Source organism: Taudactylus pleione, unplaced genomic scaffold (assembly GCF_031769625.1).
Source record: "Taudactylus pleione unplaced genomic scaffold, aTauple2 ptg000333l, whole genome shotgun sequence".
Lineage (NCBI taxonomy): Eukaryota > Metazoa > Chordata > Amphibia > Anura > Myobatrachidae > Taudactylus > Taudactylus pleione.
The window spans coordinates 3,707,715-3,725,969 of record NW_028284734.1 but is presented as its reverse complement, the minus strand read 5'-3'; the positions used below and the strand labels follow the sequence as shown (position 1 = coordinate 3,725,969).

The following is an 18,255-nucleotide window of genomic DNA, read 5'->3' as shown; positions in this document are numbered from 1 at the left end:
TTGTGCCCCATATAACACATTATTCCACACAATACACGTGTCCCATACACATTATGCCCCCCACCAGCAACTCCCATCCCTGTGTTCTTCCAGCAGCATATCGCCTCCCCCTGTGTGCCATCGGCAGCCAGCTGATGTGGATTTGGGGCCGGGTAACCGGTAGGCAGCAGCAGACATGGACAGACAGAGCCAGCGCAATTTAAATCTGGCACCTGTCGCAAGCCAAGCAGAGCTTGCGGAGCAGCAGTCAATCAGGAGCCACCATTGCTTATTGGCTGCCTGTCCGCGAGCTCTGATTGCCTTGCGACCGGCGGCGGTCTCTCCATGACTGCCTTCCAGTTCACCAGCTGTAATCTGAAGGCAGGCATGCACCAAATCAACATTGCTGACACCCGGGACCCTCTTGACGGCACTGACTGGACCGGCCCGCCTTGTGTGTGTCACTGGATACAAGGGGAGCGGCAGGTCACAGAGGCAGCTCAGCCACCATAGCAGCCGCACAGTAGTTACACCACTGTTTGCATGCATGTTAGCAAACAGTGGGGTCCTTATCAGGATCAATGGAATGGGGTTATAGGAGAGAACTATGTAAACAAAAAAAGACTGAAGGTGTATTTCAGGGTCCAGTCTTCAATCCGGGCAACGCTGTGTATCCCAGCTAGTTATCTATATAATAAGCAAGAAGGTCTGTCTGTTTGTCCTTTATGCATAGCCAGAATTTTGTACCTAGCTCCACCAAATTTGGCATGGTGGTATAGTTTGACCAGGATTATGTTTTTGCCTAGGTGTGAACACTTTTAAATTACACAGGTTCTGGGGCTGAGGGGCTGGCTTTATACACACACTGTCACAGTGCTGGTAGGCTCATGATACATTCCACTCAATACATTCAGACTGTGGCAGACTGCATAATCAATCCACAATCTTTGATCCTGGCGAAGCTTAGCATATGGAGATTACAAATAGCATGGGAGATTGATCACAGCAACACAGTGCCACTGTGGGCGGGCCCCCTTCCTCCAGCCAGTCCCGGCATTCCCCCCTGATGGCAGCCATGCTAGACATGGTCTTTATTACTGGTCTGCAGAGTGATTTCAGGGGGTGATTCAGCTGCAGACGCAGAGACAGGGATCACACAGATTCCCGATTAGCGGAAATTTGCGTATGCAATCCCGCATGCAGTCCGTCAGTGATTGACAGTCTGCTGCCGTTTCTTGGTGGGGAACGGGCGACGACAGCCTCCGTTTCCCAAAACGGAGGCATGTCACTGCCGTTTGGGGGGGGGAGTGGAGAGGCCAGGAACTCAGTCGGCTGCTGGAGATTTCCTGGCCTCTTTTACTCATCTGTGGCGGCCGGCTTGCGTGACCCCTATGCTCACTCATCCGGCCAAAGGGATTGCCATTGATTCGATGATCAGTAATGCATTGCTGCATTGCCATATTACAGCTATCACAGCTTTGTTAGCATGTGATAACATGTTAGCAGCTGCGTCTGCAGCTGAATCACCCCCTCTGTTCTGCAGTGAATTCTGAAACTCAAGTGATTTTTGGAAGCTGTACTGATTGCTGTTCTGTAAGTCAGTCTGCTCCTGACATCTCCCAATCCAAACGGTATGCAACTGCACTTAACCGCACTGTCATTTATTCCTAATTTGCATAGTTATCCAGGTTATAGCAGTGTTCTCCCCAGAAAATGTTTCCAGCCGGGTGGCATCAAGAAGTAGCCAGGTGGGCGCCTTCGCAATAGTAAAATGTTTTAAACCCTGACCTTATAATGATTTCAACTTGAAATAATATTTTATATTTTAATTCTCCTCTTCTTATATGAGGCCCAGTCGTCTGATTATGAAAAAGCTACAAAGTCTGTAGGATCTGGTCCTTTTTATACAGCTCCCAGATATTGTCTCCACTTGCAGGCTCCCAAAGTGCCGGGTGTTAGTCTGTTTCTTGACGGGTGGTGCACCCGCAAAAAACAGCCTGGGGAGAACATTGTGAAAAAATGAAGGCTGCAGGTGTACTTCAGGGTCCAGTCTTCAACCCGGGCAACGTTGGGTATCCCAGCTAGTATATAATTTGTACCCAGTGATCAGTATCTTGGATGTGTTCCTCTGATTAGGGACAACAAATTAAGTATTGGGTAAGCAGAATTAGAAGTTGTTTTTTTTTGTCATACCATAAACAAGGAGCAATGCAGAAACGTTATACTTATTAAAGTGTATTGTACATAAACAGTAATGGGTTCTATTAGACAGAATTCTTGAGACTTGGGGTTTTCAGAATAGGATGTTTTACTGTAATTTGGAAACCATTCCTAAAATATATAAGATTACATCTAAAAATGTCCTGTTCCCCTTCTTCGCAGGGTGATCATATCTGTATAATATTATTATCAGAGAGCAATGGTCTGGGCCATTTTGGAAAAAAGGGGTTTCCATATAGGAGATCCCATGTCTGTATTCCATGGTGTAGTATTTTAATATATTTGTTAATTAATAACTATAATAGTAAGCCACATGGACACAGAAAAGTAAAGGCCCCCATATATCAGCAATTAATTGCAGCAATCGTGCAATTTGCAATCGATTGAAAAAGGGAGAGATTTTTATACACAATCGATTGCAAATTGCACGATTGCTGCAATCAATTGCTGATGTATGGGGGCCTTAAATCAGCCGATTGCATCAAATATCCCAGGGGTATAACAAGAACTGCAGACCAAACAAACAGAGGTATCAGTGGTAGTTTAAAAGTAACCATGACCCAAGGGCTAAAGACACGTGTCCCATAGCAATTGCCCCTAAACCCCTTATATTTTCTAATAATCGCTTCAGATAACTGGTGAAAGAGAAACCCACATTTATTTATTTTTTCATTTTTGGAAACAATTTTTTCTACAAAGCAGATTTGTTGTTGTTTCTGCGCTCAACAAAAATAGACCAATCTGCCTGGACAACAGACTTCTCTAAAGCCGCCCCGTTACCCCATCTGTCTAATAAACACTGCAAACCACAAATTTCAGGTATTTTAGATAAACTTCAAGATCATTGGAGTATACAATTTCCTCATGTAATGGGAAAGTCTGAACAATGATACACCCCTGTATACTCTGCCAGTTAGAGATATTAGTTCCCCACATGTAACTGCGAATAAATAGTGATCTGGCCTGGTGCAATGTGCTGTGTTATACATGTTCCAAACACAACCAATTCTACAATACTTTATCCCTTTTATTTTTAAATTTCATCCCCAATATATTACTATTGTACAACTGATGATCTTGTGAAACAGCCACCAGTAATCATCACAAAAGCCCTTAATGTTAAGCACGAAATACGGTACTACTACTGTAAATGTTTTTATAATGAATAAGCTGCGTACATTAATTATAGGCGTTACTATCTCATGTCTCCAGCTTTTGACTCTTTACATTTTCTTAAGAAAGAGGTGGACATAGAGCAGTAAGAAAATTTCTTGGCTGGATCATCCCGGCTTGTCTGTCCGCATCATCCTGCAGGACACGTAGCGCCTCTTCCATCTGCGCCTCCGGTATCTCGCCATCCACCTGGGCCAGGTACTTGTAAAGGAAAACGAAGGTCTGGAAGGGGATGCGGGCGGCACCGCCATCTGGGTCCTCGGTCAGTATGTCACAGGCATGTTTCAGAGCAACGGTGATACTACCACCCAGTGTGCTACAGGCAAGGGCGAGGAATTTCAGCCAATCCACTTCTCTACCAAAATGGTCCAGCTCCAGGATGCTGTGTAACTGTGCCATGGGGATGCAGAGGCCTCTCCACTTCTCCTCCAGCTCATCCCGACTCACCATGACCCTGGCAGACAGCTGCCTGTGCAGCACTCTCAGGAGCCCCGGGGTGAGGCCGGTGTCTGTCCTCTGAGTTGCTGCTGGATTCTCAGCCCGATCTTTTACTGGCAGGGTCTCCCCTCGGGACAGGCTCCCAAAGTAGGCGGCTGCCCACTGCAGCACGTCCCGGGGCTGCGTCCTAATGGCCGCCTTGGTGAACTGCTTAAGCAGGTCTGGCAGCTCCGGGGGCACATGGATCTGCTGCGCGCAGAACATGGTCTCTGGGAGAGGCATGACTGCTGCGGGGGTTCAGACGCTCCGATTCTGGAATCGCACCGTGACGGTCGCTTGTAGCAGAGACTGGGCTGCACAGAGGCACCGCGCGCCGGCCCTGGATGAGTCGCTAAGGTGACGGCGTCCTCCTGCGTTTCTATGCGACTGTTTCCAAGACAACGGCACGTCAACGCAGTATCCCAGCAGTGCGCCCTCTCCTGGACAATGGCTTCACCTCTTCTTCATGTCTCTGTCACATAGGCGTATTTATAAATTATATAGCGTTTATTGAAGCTTTATTTGGCCACACTTACTAGAGGAAGGTCTTTTCTTCTGTGTGGGGGGTTCTGGTGGATGTGATATGGTGGTAGGAGCTCTGAGTAACCTGATTCCTGCTCACAGTGGGGCTGATGTTCTGTGGCAGCTTGCTACCTAGTCTATGCCAATGTGAGAATCCACCCGTGTATACTAAATATCTGTTCAGTTGCATCTAAACCAGTCCAATGGTGGGTGCAAGAGATGTGCCATCTCCGCCTGCACACTACGATCCGGCAAGGAGCTCTGCTTATACAGCCACGACATTCCCATGAGATAGGAGAGGTCAGTGCGATCGCATGGTCGCTGCCTAGTTACCTCCCAGAAATGCAGATTTCATGGAAAGTGTGGTTCATCGACGGACGGGTCTATCCATACGCACTAGCGATCTCAATTCGTTTGCAGATACCTGATCTGGCACACACGGAGGAACCGATTTCTTTCCTTAGCTCACGCACAGTGGGTCTTATTCAGACCCGGTCGCAAGCGCTGAGCGCTCGCAACCGGGTCGATGTTAAGGCCCTGCGCACGTGCAGCGGCTGCACTGCGCGTGCGCAAGCCCCGGAGCGAGAGATAAATTCTCTAGTTCCGGAGCTCACTACAAAAGGGCCGGCTGTCGATGTTGATCGACAGCTCGGCCCGTTTTGTAGGTGGGGCGACGGGGGGGTGTGGTTTCACAAACGGAAGCATTCCTTATGGAACACCTGCCGTTTTGTGGGCGGCCGATCAGAGCAGGAAGCTCCCTGGGGCTTGCGGTTGCCGAGACCCAACCAGGGGATCTCATCGCAAGCCCTGTAGGTCGCGATGGTCTTGACCATCGCAACCATCAACCTGGTTGGTTGCTAAGCTGTGGGTGGTAACCCACAGCTTGGCTAGCGACCAGGAGGCTGCAGTAAAAAAAAGAAGCAACCGCCCTCATTCAGAGAGAGCGATCGCTTCTTGCGACCGGCTCTGAATGAGGGCCAGTATGCTGAAATCCAAGATATCCGTGTGCATTGCGTATAATTCAGAATCAGCCCCAGTGAGATAACACTCTGAGGGGGATATTAGGTCTAAATGCAGTTTGAGGTGCTGTTTGTAAGCCATGCAATTTACTCATATGCCAAATTGCATTTGCATTTTGGAGACCTAGGAAATAAAGCCTCTAATTTATTAACTGCAATAGAAGTAAAAATAGGCAAGATTGCCCATGATAATTCATCTGACAAAAAAATAAAAAGCAAAGAATCATTGTTCCCGTTATAATTTCCTCCTAAATAATTGATTATTTCCCCCAAATTATTAAATAATAAGATGTTCCACCATAAATGCATACAATCTTCCTTCTTTCTGGGCTGCATAATCCAATGAGACTCTTGCAATATATAAAGACAGTCAGGAGCAAACTCTTGCCCCACTCAACCAATCACAGATAACCTATGTAATGTAATTAATTAATACAATTTAACAATGAACTACATTGTATGTGTGTATATATATATATATATATATATATATATATATAATTTTTTTTTCTGTAGATCTTTATTCCTCTAAGGATTAAGGGGCCCTTTTATTAATGATCTCATTTTGCAATGCGATCAGGGCATGCAGTACCGCCCATGATTGCATTGCAAAATGCGATCATAGCGGTCGATTGTATGATCCGGCACATCCAGGGTGATGGGCTCCTAAAGGAGCCCGTTCCTGCGATGTCCCGCAGACTGCACATGAGCGGCGCCCATTGCCCTCGGAGGGATCTGGGAGAGTCCCCGGTAAGTCCCCGTAGGCTACAGCGGCTAACCCTATCTTCAGATGGCATTAGCTGCTGGGGCCAATATCGGGAATGCTTCGCATTCCCGATATTGATACATTTGGCAGCATCGCATCCCCCATAGAAACCTATGGGGGAGGCGGCTGCCAGCGGCAATGGAGGGATCGCAGCAGGTATCGGAGATACCTGCTGCAGTCCCTCCTTCATACATCCGGGGATACTTAGTACTTGAGGTAAACCCCCGAAAACAGGTGTTTTCGGGGAATTTACCTCAAATTCCCTTTGATAAATGGGTCCCTTAGGCGGGAGGTGTGTCACATTATGAAAGGTAGACCCCATGCTGTGGGTTTCCATGCTTTAGTATGACTAGTCATAGCTTGGTTCTGGTTGCGGCTTTTGTGGTGGAACAATGGAAACAAATTATGGACTACTGCACTTGTTTCCATAGTTACAGAAGACGCTGTCACGTGGCAGATAATCTGTCAATGGCAGCCATAACTTGTTTCTTTAAAAAGTGATACAATTATTAAAGTTTCTTTGTACTTTAATTTTTTCGAATAAATCCTAGTAGCACTTGGACTGTAGTTAGCAGCTGGAATTTGAGAAACATGTTGTCATTTTGTTAAGTTTAGTGTTGGCGTATGTGAAGAGCTGGATGCCTTTTGTGGTTTCCCACATTACTTTTTCAAGGTTTGAAATGTTCATTCCATTCGGGGATTCCAAGCATTAATGTCAGTTTCCACTGTACAGAGGTGATTGGTCGGGTGAGTTAATAGGTCTCAGTGAAGCCGTTTGCCAGTATACTCTGACAGGTACTTGTAGTGTCTGTTAATGTACACCTTTAGGTATCAATGCAGAAGTTAGTAAATGTCTGGGAGGTGTCTGGAAATCACATATACACTTGTATTAGTAGTTACGATTGGAGAAATCTGTGAAGGCAGAAAAGCTGATAATTTTTTTTTTTTTCTGGAGGGGAGGTCCGTACCGGCATTTTATAATACCACAGTATTCCATCCAGAAAAGTGTGGCCATTAGTGTAGCATTAAAGTAAATGCAAAATAGTGTATCATCACTTCAGAACACAGTTTCATTATCATGACATTTTAAGAAGCCCACAGGCCATGCCATTCAGTTGGCATTGTTGTGTTGTGTTGTGAGCATCATAACACCTGAGAGGGTTTCCCTTGTCTTAGTCACTTTCTTCTGTTCAGTCCCCTATACAGTCTATGGGGCCAATCCTATTATGTGCGAAGGGTGCGAGTTGCCGTTGCAACATAGTTAAAATGCCAGCAACGGACCGACACCTCACACCCTTCACGGCCGGCTCTGAGCCCGAATTTGCAGAAATTTGTTTGCAGCCCTACGGGGCTGCGAGCAAAATTCAGCGAATCCAGGCTGCCGTAAAGTGCGCCCATTGTCGCGATGACTCGCACTGGTGAGATCATCACGGCTAATAGGATTGACCCCTATGTATTCACACTGATAGATCCAAGGATGTTTCTGATCCATTTACCTCATTAAGCTGCTGAACAGGGAACACTGATCTTTTCCTTGATGCAGCAACTCTTTATCCAAGAAATAACAATGTTATCAGGTCATCACTCTGTATGTGATGGATCCTGGTACTATCTTCATGATTTGGTCCACTAGAAGATCATTTTCATGAATTCACCTGTCAAGTGATAGACCCAGCCCTTCCCACACGGCCTACTACAGAATGTAGAACTATACCCAATATGCAGTGCAGTGTCCATGCCCAGTATGCAGTTCAAAGCCCATGCCCAATATACAGTACAATACTTTGGCCAGTGGACTATATATCCCCTGGATCTGGTATTCAGCTTTGTGCTATGACCAATATACAAAAGACCATTCCCTGCACCAGCCACTGAATGATGCTTGAACTTTCAGAGGTATTGATTATTATCAACATGATTTCATTGGTTGCACTGAAATAGAGGTCACTTAAATTTATTCAACTCTAATTGGCCATGACAGTCTGATGTACTATAAATGTGCTGCATGTCCTCAGTCTGCATTGTTTTGTGAAAGTAGATGATATAGGAACATGTCTGTACAATGTAAATACTCCTGGGGATTAATTGGGGGGGGGGGATAATGTTTATGTGGGGTGTGGGGGTTCTTCTACCACAAGAGCTTATTCCCACTTGGAGCGGGGGTGGGGGGAGATAGTGCTTCAATGGCTATATGTGGGTACTGGGGGTGTGTTGGGTACCACTGGGAGATCTATTACCATTAGGGTAATGCCACCAGGGGAGGGAGGGGTTTGATTGCCACTTTGGAGGGTGTGAGTAAAGTTATAATGCGGGCAAATGGACACTGGGGGGGGGTCCATTATATATTAAGCATTATATATTAAGCTTTAATATTTAAATGGTTTTAAAGGATATGTTTTTTACTTAGTTAAATACAAATGTAAATTTCTGGTTAAATATATAACTTTAGCCTATATACAGTATCTGGACCTCAGTGTCATTTGTTTGATTTGCGAATTCTATGCCATATCAGTGCCTTGGATAGCATGTACTATCGATGGTAACTCTGATAAAATAGATCCCCAAGGACAGAAAACTCCTGTTACCTGGTCAGGGAATGACTCTTCAAAGGATTTCTCCAAATCCATGTTGACTGAAACCAGAGTGGTGAGAGATTTTCCATTGCTGTCATCTGGTTCTAAATTGGATTCGGTGTCCGAAGCGTCTCTTGTTATTTGTTGTGCATCCACCAATTGAGGCTCAAAGACATCCTTAGTGATATCACCATTCACTGGCTCCAGCTCAGTCTAATAAAATGGAGATGCAGTATATAGGATAGTCACAACAACTATCAAAAACACACGAGATGTTATGTTGTCAATCTGCACGTGGATTACCGGCCCCATCACTTTCACCTGCGGTTCTAATGCTGGGTACACACTGGAGCAATGTCGGCCTGATATGTCATTTCCGGCCGAATTGATACGACATATAGGCCGGATTGATTAGTGTGTATGGCCAATATGTGCGCATCCATGGTCGTTAGCGATATTGTCTGGTCGGCCGTGCTGCATGGCCAACCGGGCCATATCGCATGCAGTGACGTGCAAGGTAATAAAGGATGGAACGAGGGATCATTCCGCCCTTCATTCACATCGTTCTGATGTGTACCGTGGATATGATAAGTCGGCCCGTCAGCCGCCATATCGTCCGAGTACAAATCGTCTAGTGTGTACCCAGCATAACTCCTTACAGGCAACATCAAAACTAACAGTGGATGCAATATTACATTACATTACAAGAAACAGCTAAGTATAGCAAAATGCACATTTATTAAGCAGAGTTTACATAATAAAACATAGTTTCTGGACAGAAAGTCCCTTCATCTAATTATATTTTATTATATATTAGCCAAAGTGATTAAACATTGCTGTGTGGGTCGTCAAGTTTACTAGGTTTATACTTTTACATGTAAAATTCTAATAAACTATATTTACATTTCACTGCATCTTCTCACATTACGACAGGGACACATCAGCCAGTTATACACAACAGTGCTTAGTTATTATTATAATTATTATTATTATTATAATCATCATCATTGTTATTATAAACACTAGTTCACTTGAACAAAACAAAGGTCCTTGTTTCTGTGTGTTTTTAAGTGTAAGTATACAGAATGAGAATGAGGATATACAAATAAATGTAAAGTATTACAGCAAGTTTGGGGTCCCTTTCAGAGGAACACCCACTATGAGTTTTTGTGGAGTGCTCAGATTTTAGATAATTATATTATTAAACTATTTACCTGTTTATTTTCACATTTGTCCTCTGGTGCTTTCTGAACCTCCAGATTTTCACAAAACAAGTGTTCCACAGGCTTCGCTGAGATCTGCTCCTGAAGTTTAGCCATGTCAGTCTCATCCCTGTCCTCTGCCAGCTGCTGGATCAATTCTTTAAAGTTCTCCACTATCTGTTCCTTAGAGTCCAATCTGCAACCAAAAAATATTAGTATTATTATTTTCCTTTATTTTTAAGGTGACACATATGTAGCGCTAGGCGTACAAAGTAACAGTGAAACTTGACATATAATAGATACAGTATATATAAGTTGACATATTGTTGGAACAACACAGAGCAATAATGAACAAACTAGGTAGAAGGTGGACAAGGGGAGATGGATAACTCAATGTATCTTCACGGGCAAACAGAAGTGAGTCACAGGGAGGGAAGGCAGTTCAGCACTCAATTAGTCTGTACTCAAAGGGTGGGTACACAGAGTCAGAGTCCCTGATAGGCACTAATAGACAACAGACACTAGAAGCAAAGACAGTGCTGGGGAGGAACATAAGGAAGGTGGGCCCTGCCTGTGACTGCCCGTATACTATGTATATCACTAGAGAGCATGTGTGTTTTATTGCGGTCGACAATCAGAATGTTGATATGGTCTGAATGGCTCCTGACGAAGGTGTTAAACACAAAGAAACGCGTTGAGCAAACTCCAAAAAGAACTGTGGCAGCTCACTACAGCAACAAAGCTACCTTAATCTTGGCTCCTCTGCCAGAGAAAAGCAGCAATCCCCACTGTACTGAACCAATTAGACAGGGGACATCCGGAGCACTGATAGAACCAGCCAAACTACATTGCCGACATCACAATTTGGTGCCCTACAACGGAAGCTCCCGCTGTGAGACCAACCTGGGGCCTCAGTACGGCGATACGCACCTTTGCAAAGCAGCCGAGGACGCTCAACTGATGAGGAATTAAACGGCACAATCGACGGGAACACCAAGTCCCATTGTCCGTGATCGATCCGCAGGTCAGTACGGAACGCCGCCTGACTAGGGATCAGTGTACAGACGCTGTGGCCTCGAGAACTTAAGTGGGTGAACTCATTCCCATTTTTTTACGAACTCTATATTCTATGCTGACAAGCAAAAGAACATTGTTCTAGCCGCTGAGCTGCCGCAAATCCGGTGTTATTAAACACCGTTATTTCAACGGACATAACCTCTAAACCTAAGGCTTTCATAATATACAGCCGGAAAGAACTGAATTTTTCCTCACAGGGAATTTTATTTTGTGTTTTATTCTGCTTTTTATTCTGCCTTTTTTTCTTAAACCTATATAACACATTTACTAATACTGCAATCAATAATTGTACTGTTATATACCATATGCACTTTATATGTTTTAATTGATTTCTATTGTGTAACTACATATCTATATACAATACAATTTTTTTGATTACTTAACACATTTAATATATCCTATATTAGTGTTGTTTAGTGCAGCCAAATTATCTTCTCGATATTCAGTATGTCGACATTGTGAACGTCGGTTTGTCGGCAATGCTTTTTTGCATTTACTCTAAGTCTAACCCCCTAACTGCAGACTAACCCTATCCCTAAGCGCAGCCTATAGCTGGCCACACATCTAAAGATTATCTGTCCAACCAGCCAACTAGTTGATTGGTTGGAATGAAAATCTGGTAAGGTATGAAAGCAAATGACAATCAGCAATTTGCTCCCAAACACTGGAAAATGGACCAAAACTGTTGTTTGACCAAATAGTTTAGATCAGTGGTTCTCAAACTCGGTCCTCAGGACCCCACACAGTTCACTTTTTGCAGGTCACCCAGCAGGTGCACAGGTGTATTCATTACTCACTGACACATTTTAAAAGATCTATAGGTGCAGCTAATTATATCACTAGTAACTATGTGAGGAGACCTGCAAAATATGCACTGTTTGGGGTCCTGAGGACCGAGTTTGAGAACCTGTGGTTTAGATCAAACATTTAACAAACTTGTCTGACGACCATTTTCATCTGTTTTCTGGCATTTAGAAACAAATTGCTGATCATCATTTACTCCCATTCCTTACCAGATTTTCATTCCAACCAATCAACAAGTTGGCTGGTTGGATGTAAGTTGGTCTAGTGTGTGGCCAGCTTAACCCTGACTGCAGCCTAACCTTAACCCTAATCGCAGCCTAAATCTAACCGCATCCAAACACTCATATATCTAAGGGAAACCTAACCTTAAGCACAGCCTAACCCTATCCCTAAACGCAGCCTAACCCTAACTGCAGCTTATCCTTAACCCTAAGCGCAGCCTAACCCTATCCCTAAATGCAGCCTAACCCTAACTGCAGCTTATCCTTAACCCTAAGCGCAGCCTAACCCTAACATCATCCAACCACTATTAGTGGTATCCAATATGGGAGCGAAAAGTCCGTGCTGGACTTTTCGCTCCACATCGGAGATTTTCCTGGGATAAAGTATCGGGTGCGCGCCCGCTTTATCCCCGTATTCAATTTAAAAGTAACGAAAACGGGAGCCGGCGAAGTAGGATTGGCGAAAAAAAACGAAGTTTACATGGAATAAATTGTAGGACCCCCCTAAAGCTGTAAAAACATGGGGGATCACTATGGGTACCCCCATTTTAGCCTGCAAATGAAAGTCGGGGTTTTAAATAGCGGCTGCAGGTGTTTTTTTCCTGACATTGAAGAAGTGATGCAGAAGAGCACTTAGGTTTTTTTTTTCGTTTTTTTAAGTGGTCCCAACAAATTTGGGGTACATGAAAATGGGTACTAGCATATTTTTATGTCCCTAAAGTAAGTTTTTAAAAATTCTGCGACTATGCACCTTCCGCTAATAACCTATTCTAGAAAACACCTGCCGCATACTTGCAGAATAGCCCTGAACCTATTTCCCTATTGTTAAACACTTTTTTCCCATTTTTTTTTTTTACCCCAAATTTAAAATATTTTTTTTGGGGTGTCCCTATTTTTTTTTAAACTTTTTTTGACACAGTTTATTTTAAAATGTCATTCCCAGGGGTGCAGGCTATTTTTTTTAAGCCTGTACCCCTAAACCCCAATTCTGCACTTTATTTCGCCACCTATTCAGTGGTGAAAAGTTATCCCTGTTTTTTTTCAAAGACTTTTCGAACCTGCGAAAAGTCTTTGAAATTGAATACGGTGTAAAACCAAAACCAGCGAAAATGACGTCATCGGTGCGAAATTATCGCAAAAACTGACTTTTCCCTCCAAATTGAATTGCCCTGCTTATATCTAAGAGAAGCCTAACGCTAAGCGCAGCCTAACCCTATCCCTAAGTGCAGCCTAATCCTAAATGCAACCCTAAAATCATCAGTTGATATGTCTGTCAACATTGTAATTATCGACATGCTGAATGTCGACATTCTGTATGTCGATCAGACCATGTCGACCATTTTTTTTTCAATGAGGGAAAGGGAATCTATAACAGAGCTGCATAAGAGGACTGTGATTCGCTGTGGCAGGTCAAAGAACTAGTGTGTAGCGATTTCCACATTACTTACTAAGTAGTACTGTAGTGAGTGCTAGTGTGAACGGAAAGGTGCTCTGACTTATGGATCCTTGGGGCAGATGTATGAAGCTCTGGAAAGTGATAAAGTGCAGAGTGATAAACAACCAACCAATCAGCTCACAACTGTCATGTTACAGGCTGTGTTTGAAAAATGACAGGTGGGAGCGGATTGGTTGGTCAATTATCACTCTGTACTTTATCACTTTCCACAGCTTCATACATCTGCCCCCTTATTCCTTAAAAAAAACTCTGCATTTTGAAAAAAAATGTCCTGTATGCATATCCTGTCCACACTGTCTTTAAAGTCAAAGCTAAAATCTTGTGTGCACAAGCCCCTGATGTGATTTTCTTTTACAGCCCGTTCCACTGTTTCAAGATTAGGAACAAATGTAAAACCACCATTACTTCCTAGATGTATTGTCCCTGCTGCTGGTGTTGACCGCCACTAGTTCTGGCTCAGCAACTTTCTTTCCAATCTTTGGACGTTTCAGCTGGCTGCTTCTTGTCCGCGTAGAGACATGTGTGACATCATGTTCTGGAACAAAAATGGAATTATCAGGTCTGCTTCCTAGACTCCTTACAGCAATGTCACACTAAGGGGCCCATTTATCATTGTATATACGCAGCTTAATCCCTGAAAACACCAGTTTTTGGGGTTTAACCGTAAATCATGCGTTTCCCCCAGATGTGACCGCAGCCAATATCTCTGATACCTGCTACGGTCCCTTCATTCCCGCCGGCAGGTGCATTCTCCATAGGTTTCTACGGGGGATGTGATGCTGCCATATTTACCAATTTCCAGAATGTGAAGCATTCCAGAGACTGTACCCCGCAGCCACCACCATCTGAAGATGACGGTAGCCCATTGTAGCCTATGGGCTGCACATTGTGGATTCAGCCAGCAGAGGGTTCCCCCGGAACGTGGTGCATGTGCGGTCAGTGAATGCACAGTAGCCCCAGCAGCACTCCAGGCACATCGCAGGGATGGGCTGTTTATGGAGTCTCTGTCCCTGCTGGTGGTCTATGCCACATCCTGACGATGTAATCGCATTCTGCAATGCGATCCTGGGCACTGACATCGCACCCAGATCGGACTGTAAATGCGATTAATGATAAATCGGCACATATGCCTCCTAGTACACTATGCTGTAGTGTTAATAGTTTCACACTTATATATTAGAGCTTCATTTTCTTACTCTTACTCTTGTATGACACTTATTTATAACAACGCCTCCACTATAGGTCTACAGTACACTGTATTACTCTATCACACTATCCGTACTACTGTAGTACTCGCTTTAACAGCAATACCACGTTACCATTATTTGTGTACTGCACTCACTCATGGTGCCCTGCACAAGGGTACACCACTAATAACACATTTGCCTCTTTACTTGCCAAATAACTATGGGCCTGATTCCAAAAGGCTGATTTTATTCGCAGAATGAGCAATTGTTAGTCATTGCGCATGCGTGTAAGCTGCACTGTGCATGCGCAGCAATTAAATTGCGATTGCACTCTCACACAGAAAGAGAGTCACAGGTAGTCAGCATTTGGGGGAGGTAACAGGGGGTAGTTAGAAAAACGTGTCGGACCGTTATACACTGCATTCTTGCTCGTAGCAGGAGAGCCTTTTGCGTGTCTGCAGACCGGCTATGTCTGCGACAGCTTAGACTTACTCAGAAGGCTGATGGCCGCCTGATCTGCATTCGATGTTTCTCGTTTTGTGCGGGAGAGGCAGATGTAAGACGCTATCAGTGGGCGTCTCTATACACTGCACAGCAGGTGAGTCATTAGCATATTTTCGCAATTGTAATCCATGAGAGATTGCAGCAGCGATTGCATTTGCATCCAGATCGGAATCAGGCCCTAGGTTATGCTCTATTCACAGAATTCTTACATATAAAACATAAAGAATTTTAGCCACTTAATCAAAACTAAAAGTATAAATTTATTCAAGTCACTTTTTCATATACAATTTTTTTAATGATATTACATGTATACTTATATTTTCTGTCAATATTTTAGTTGTTTACCCTCAGATGTGCTGGCATCCGCATTGATAGCATTTTTTTCTTCTGGTTCCACCTAAAGAAACAGTGATCAACACATTATTGTATCTGCTAGTAGTAAAATCACCTAAATAGTAAATTTTCAGTGTCATGTATCCTCCCTCTGGGTGCACACTATACAAAGATCGTATATCGTTCCCGATGTGGATCAAAATGATATAGTGTACACATTGTATAGTGTACATGCCTGATCTGTTGTCACGCAGTCATTCATTGCATCTTCCAATCTGCTTTTCTGCACAGCAGATGGAACGATGTAATGAACAATGCATTGCAGTTACATGTAGCATGTAACGATACATTGCGCCATTTTACACCAGATCGCGTAGTGTGTACAACGTGCACGACGTATCATTACATCATATTGCTGGATCGCAGTGTTGTATGGTGCGTACCCAGCTACTAGCAGAGCTGTGGGGTTCTCTCCATGCAACCCCATAATTTAGGTGACCCCCTGCCAGCACTGTACTTGATATCCTCTTGGATTCTTCCAAGTCAGCAAGTCATGAAATGCCAAGAAAGTGCTGACTGGACAGAGCTACAATCAGCATCTCCGCTAGTAAAAACTAACATAGCGCTGCACCTCTTCTCCCTAATGACAAGCAGCTTTCTAACATGGACTTTATGCCAGTCTAATAATGTATAAAATTTCCCACTTAGGCCCGTATTCAATATGTTTCGCTCCCGCAATGCTTTTTCACCTGGTGGACTTTTCGCCTACATCGCGTGTTTTGGGTGCGTAAACTTTTCGGGTGCATCCCCGCAATTCCCTGTATTCAATATGAAAGTACGCGAAACCTGCACCTGGCGATACTTGAGTCCTCTCCAAAATGGGGTAATCAGCTTGGCACCCCCCAAAAGATGCACTGACATGGGGGATCACTATGGATACCCCCGAATTGGCCTGCTGAAGGTATTTGGTGTTTTTAAATGGTCTCAATAGGCGCTGTTTTGTGTATTTGCATAAGTGGTGAAGAATAGCATTTTGTTTTATTTTCTGGAGAAATTAACTAGCCCCTGCAAATTTTGCGTACCTGAAAATGGGGGGTAGCATATTTAAAATATGCTAAAGTATTGTTTTAACATACGTAAAAAATATACCTGCCGCAAACACCTGCAATAAAAAAAACACCTGGGGCATACTTGGGGACCCCCCTGGAGTCTAGTTCGCTAGTTTTTAACTTTGTCCACCACCTTTTTTTATTCGACCCCAAAATGAAAGCAAACATTTGGGGTGTTCCTAAGTCTTTTTTAAATTTTTTGACGCAGTTTACCTTTACCTGAAGGCTGCACGGGGGTTCCCGCAACATTGCACCCCTAAACCCCAATTCTGCACTTTTTTCCACCTGCTATTCATAAGCGAAACTTTTTCGCCTATTACATTGCATTTCAAATTGAATACAGCGATACTTTTCCGCCTGGCGAAATGACGTCACCGTCAAAACTTTTTCGCCAATCTCGGCTTTTCGCTTCAAATTGAATACGGGCCTTATTTTAAAAACGCAGTTATATTCTTATAATGTTTTAAATTGCAAAGTCACACCCATGATTTGGAGTATCAACATTTTATGACCAGGAACCGCAGCATTCTGAAGTAACATTAAACGTAAATGATGTTGTGGAAACGCTGCATGTTTGTAAGTGGAATCACTACTGTGTGATCGGAGCAGTTCCACATCCGGCCATGTTTTGCTGAGTGAGTGAGTGAGTAAGTGAGTGAGTAAGTGAGTGAGTGCGTGAGTGCAGCATCACAGTGTTTTTACTAACCCGGAGGGCAGTATCCTCAAACTATTTTTCCCTCAGTTATCTGACTCAACAACTATTACTGGAAAATATGAAAAACAGGGCAGAACATTATCACACTATGGAAAATGATAGCAGGAAGGTTTTAGAATTAGGATTTTTTAGAAGACAAAATATACAAATTAGCACTGGAAGCACATCCGGGAAAATGGGACAGAATATATATAAGCTATATGTTGCTCTGTTACTATGTGCACGAATCAGAGTAGTACATAGAACATATGTATACTGCACACTAATCAAATGGAAGTTACATCTGATTGTTTCCTCAATGCTGAATGATATGCCACCTAGAAATGAGAGTACTGCTGTTCTAATTAACAAGAAGAGTCCAACTAACTAGCTGCAAAACAATAGCTGAAAAACCAACGTGCCTAATACATGACCCATAGGCAGAATGGGCCTCTGAGGACCTGAGTACACTATGTTGCAGATTTAATTAAATTCAAGGCCCCAATAAGAGCCTCACGTAATGCTTCTCTGTAATAGCAGGAAGTGTACACAGCAGCACATCGCATAGGGGGCCTGATTCAGACCCGTTCGCTAGGCTGCATTTGCACGTAGCCTGCCGATGTTTGCAATCTGCGCATGCGTACAAGACACTGTGCGCGTGCGCAAACTATACCATGGGATCGGGAAGCATTCGCACCCTATACACAGATGCTCCGCAAGCATGAGTGACAGGACGAGCCATTTGTGGGTGGTGACAGAGATTAGTTGATGGTAATGGGGGTGTGGTGGTGCGAACGTAGGCGTATCTGTGCCTCTGAGCGTTGTTTCAGGGGTGTGCATAATTAAGATGCAACATCAGCGTACACGTCACATGGCTGAATTACACACAGCAGCTCTCGCAGTGCTTGTGGTAGGGTATGGTCAGCCACAAGTGCTGCG

General features: G+C 43.9%; 2 protein-coding genes across 3 annotated transcripts in view; both read right to left on the bottom strand.

The window, feature by feature from the left end:
• Positions 1-18,255, bottom strand: part of FAM169A (family with sequence similarity 169 member A) — a 69,338-nt gene that overhangs the window by 3,738 nt on the left and 47,345 nt on the right. For both annotated transcript variants that reach the window (XM_088443743.1, XM_088443741.1), the window contains exons 9-12: positions 15,526-15,577; positions 13,895-14,024; positions 9,944-10,127; positions 8,742-8,942 (exon numbers count right to left, since the gene is read on the bottom strand). In XM_088443743.1, the coding sequence (XP_088299869.1) occupies positions 8,742-8,942; positions 9,944-10,127; positions 13,895-14,024; positions 15,526-15,577 (567 nt within the window). The remainder of the gene's footprint in view (positions 1-8,741; positions 8,943-9,943; positions 10,128-13,894; positions 14,025-15,525; positions 15,578-18,255) is intronic.
• On the bottom strand, positions 2,839-4,223 carry ROPN1L (rhophilin associated tail protein 1 like). Its single transcript, XM_088443744.1, has one exon. The coding sequence runs from the start codon at positions 4,090-4,092 to the stop codon at positions 3,433-3,435; it is 660 nt and encodes a 219-aa protein (XP_088299870.1). The 5' UTR covers positions 4,093-4,223; the 3' UTR covers positions 2,839-3,432.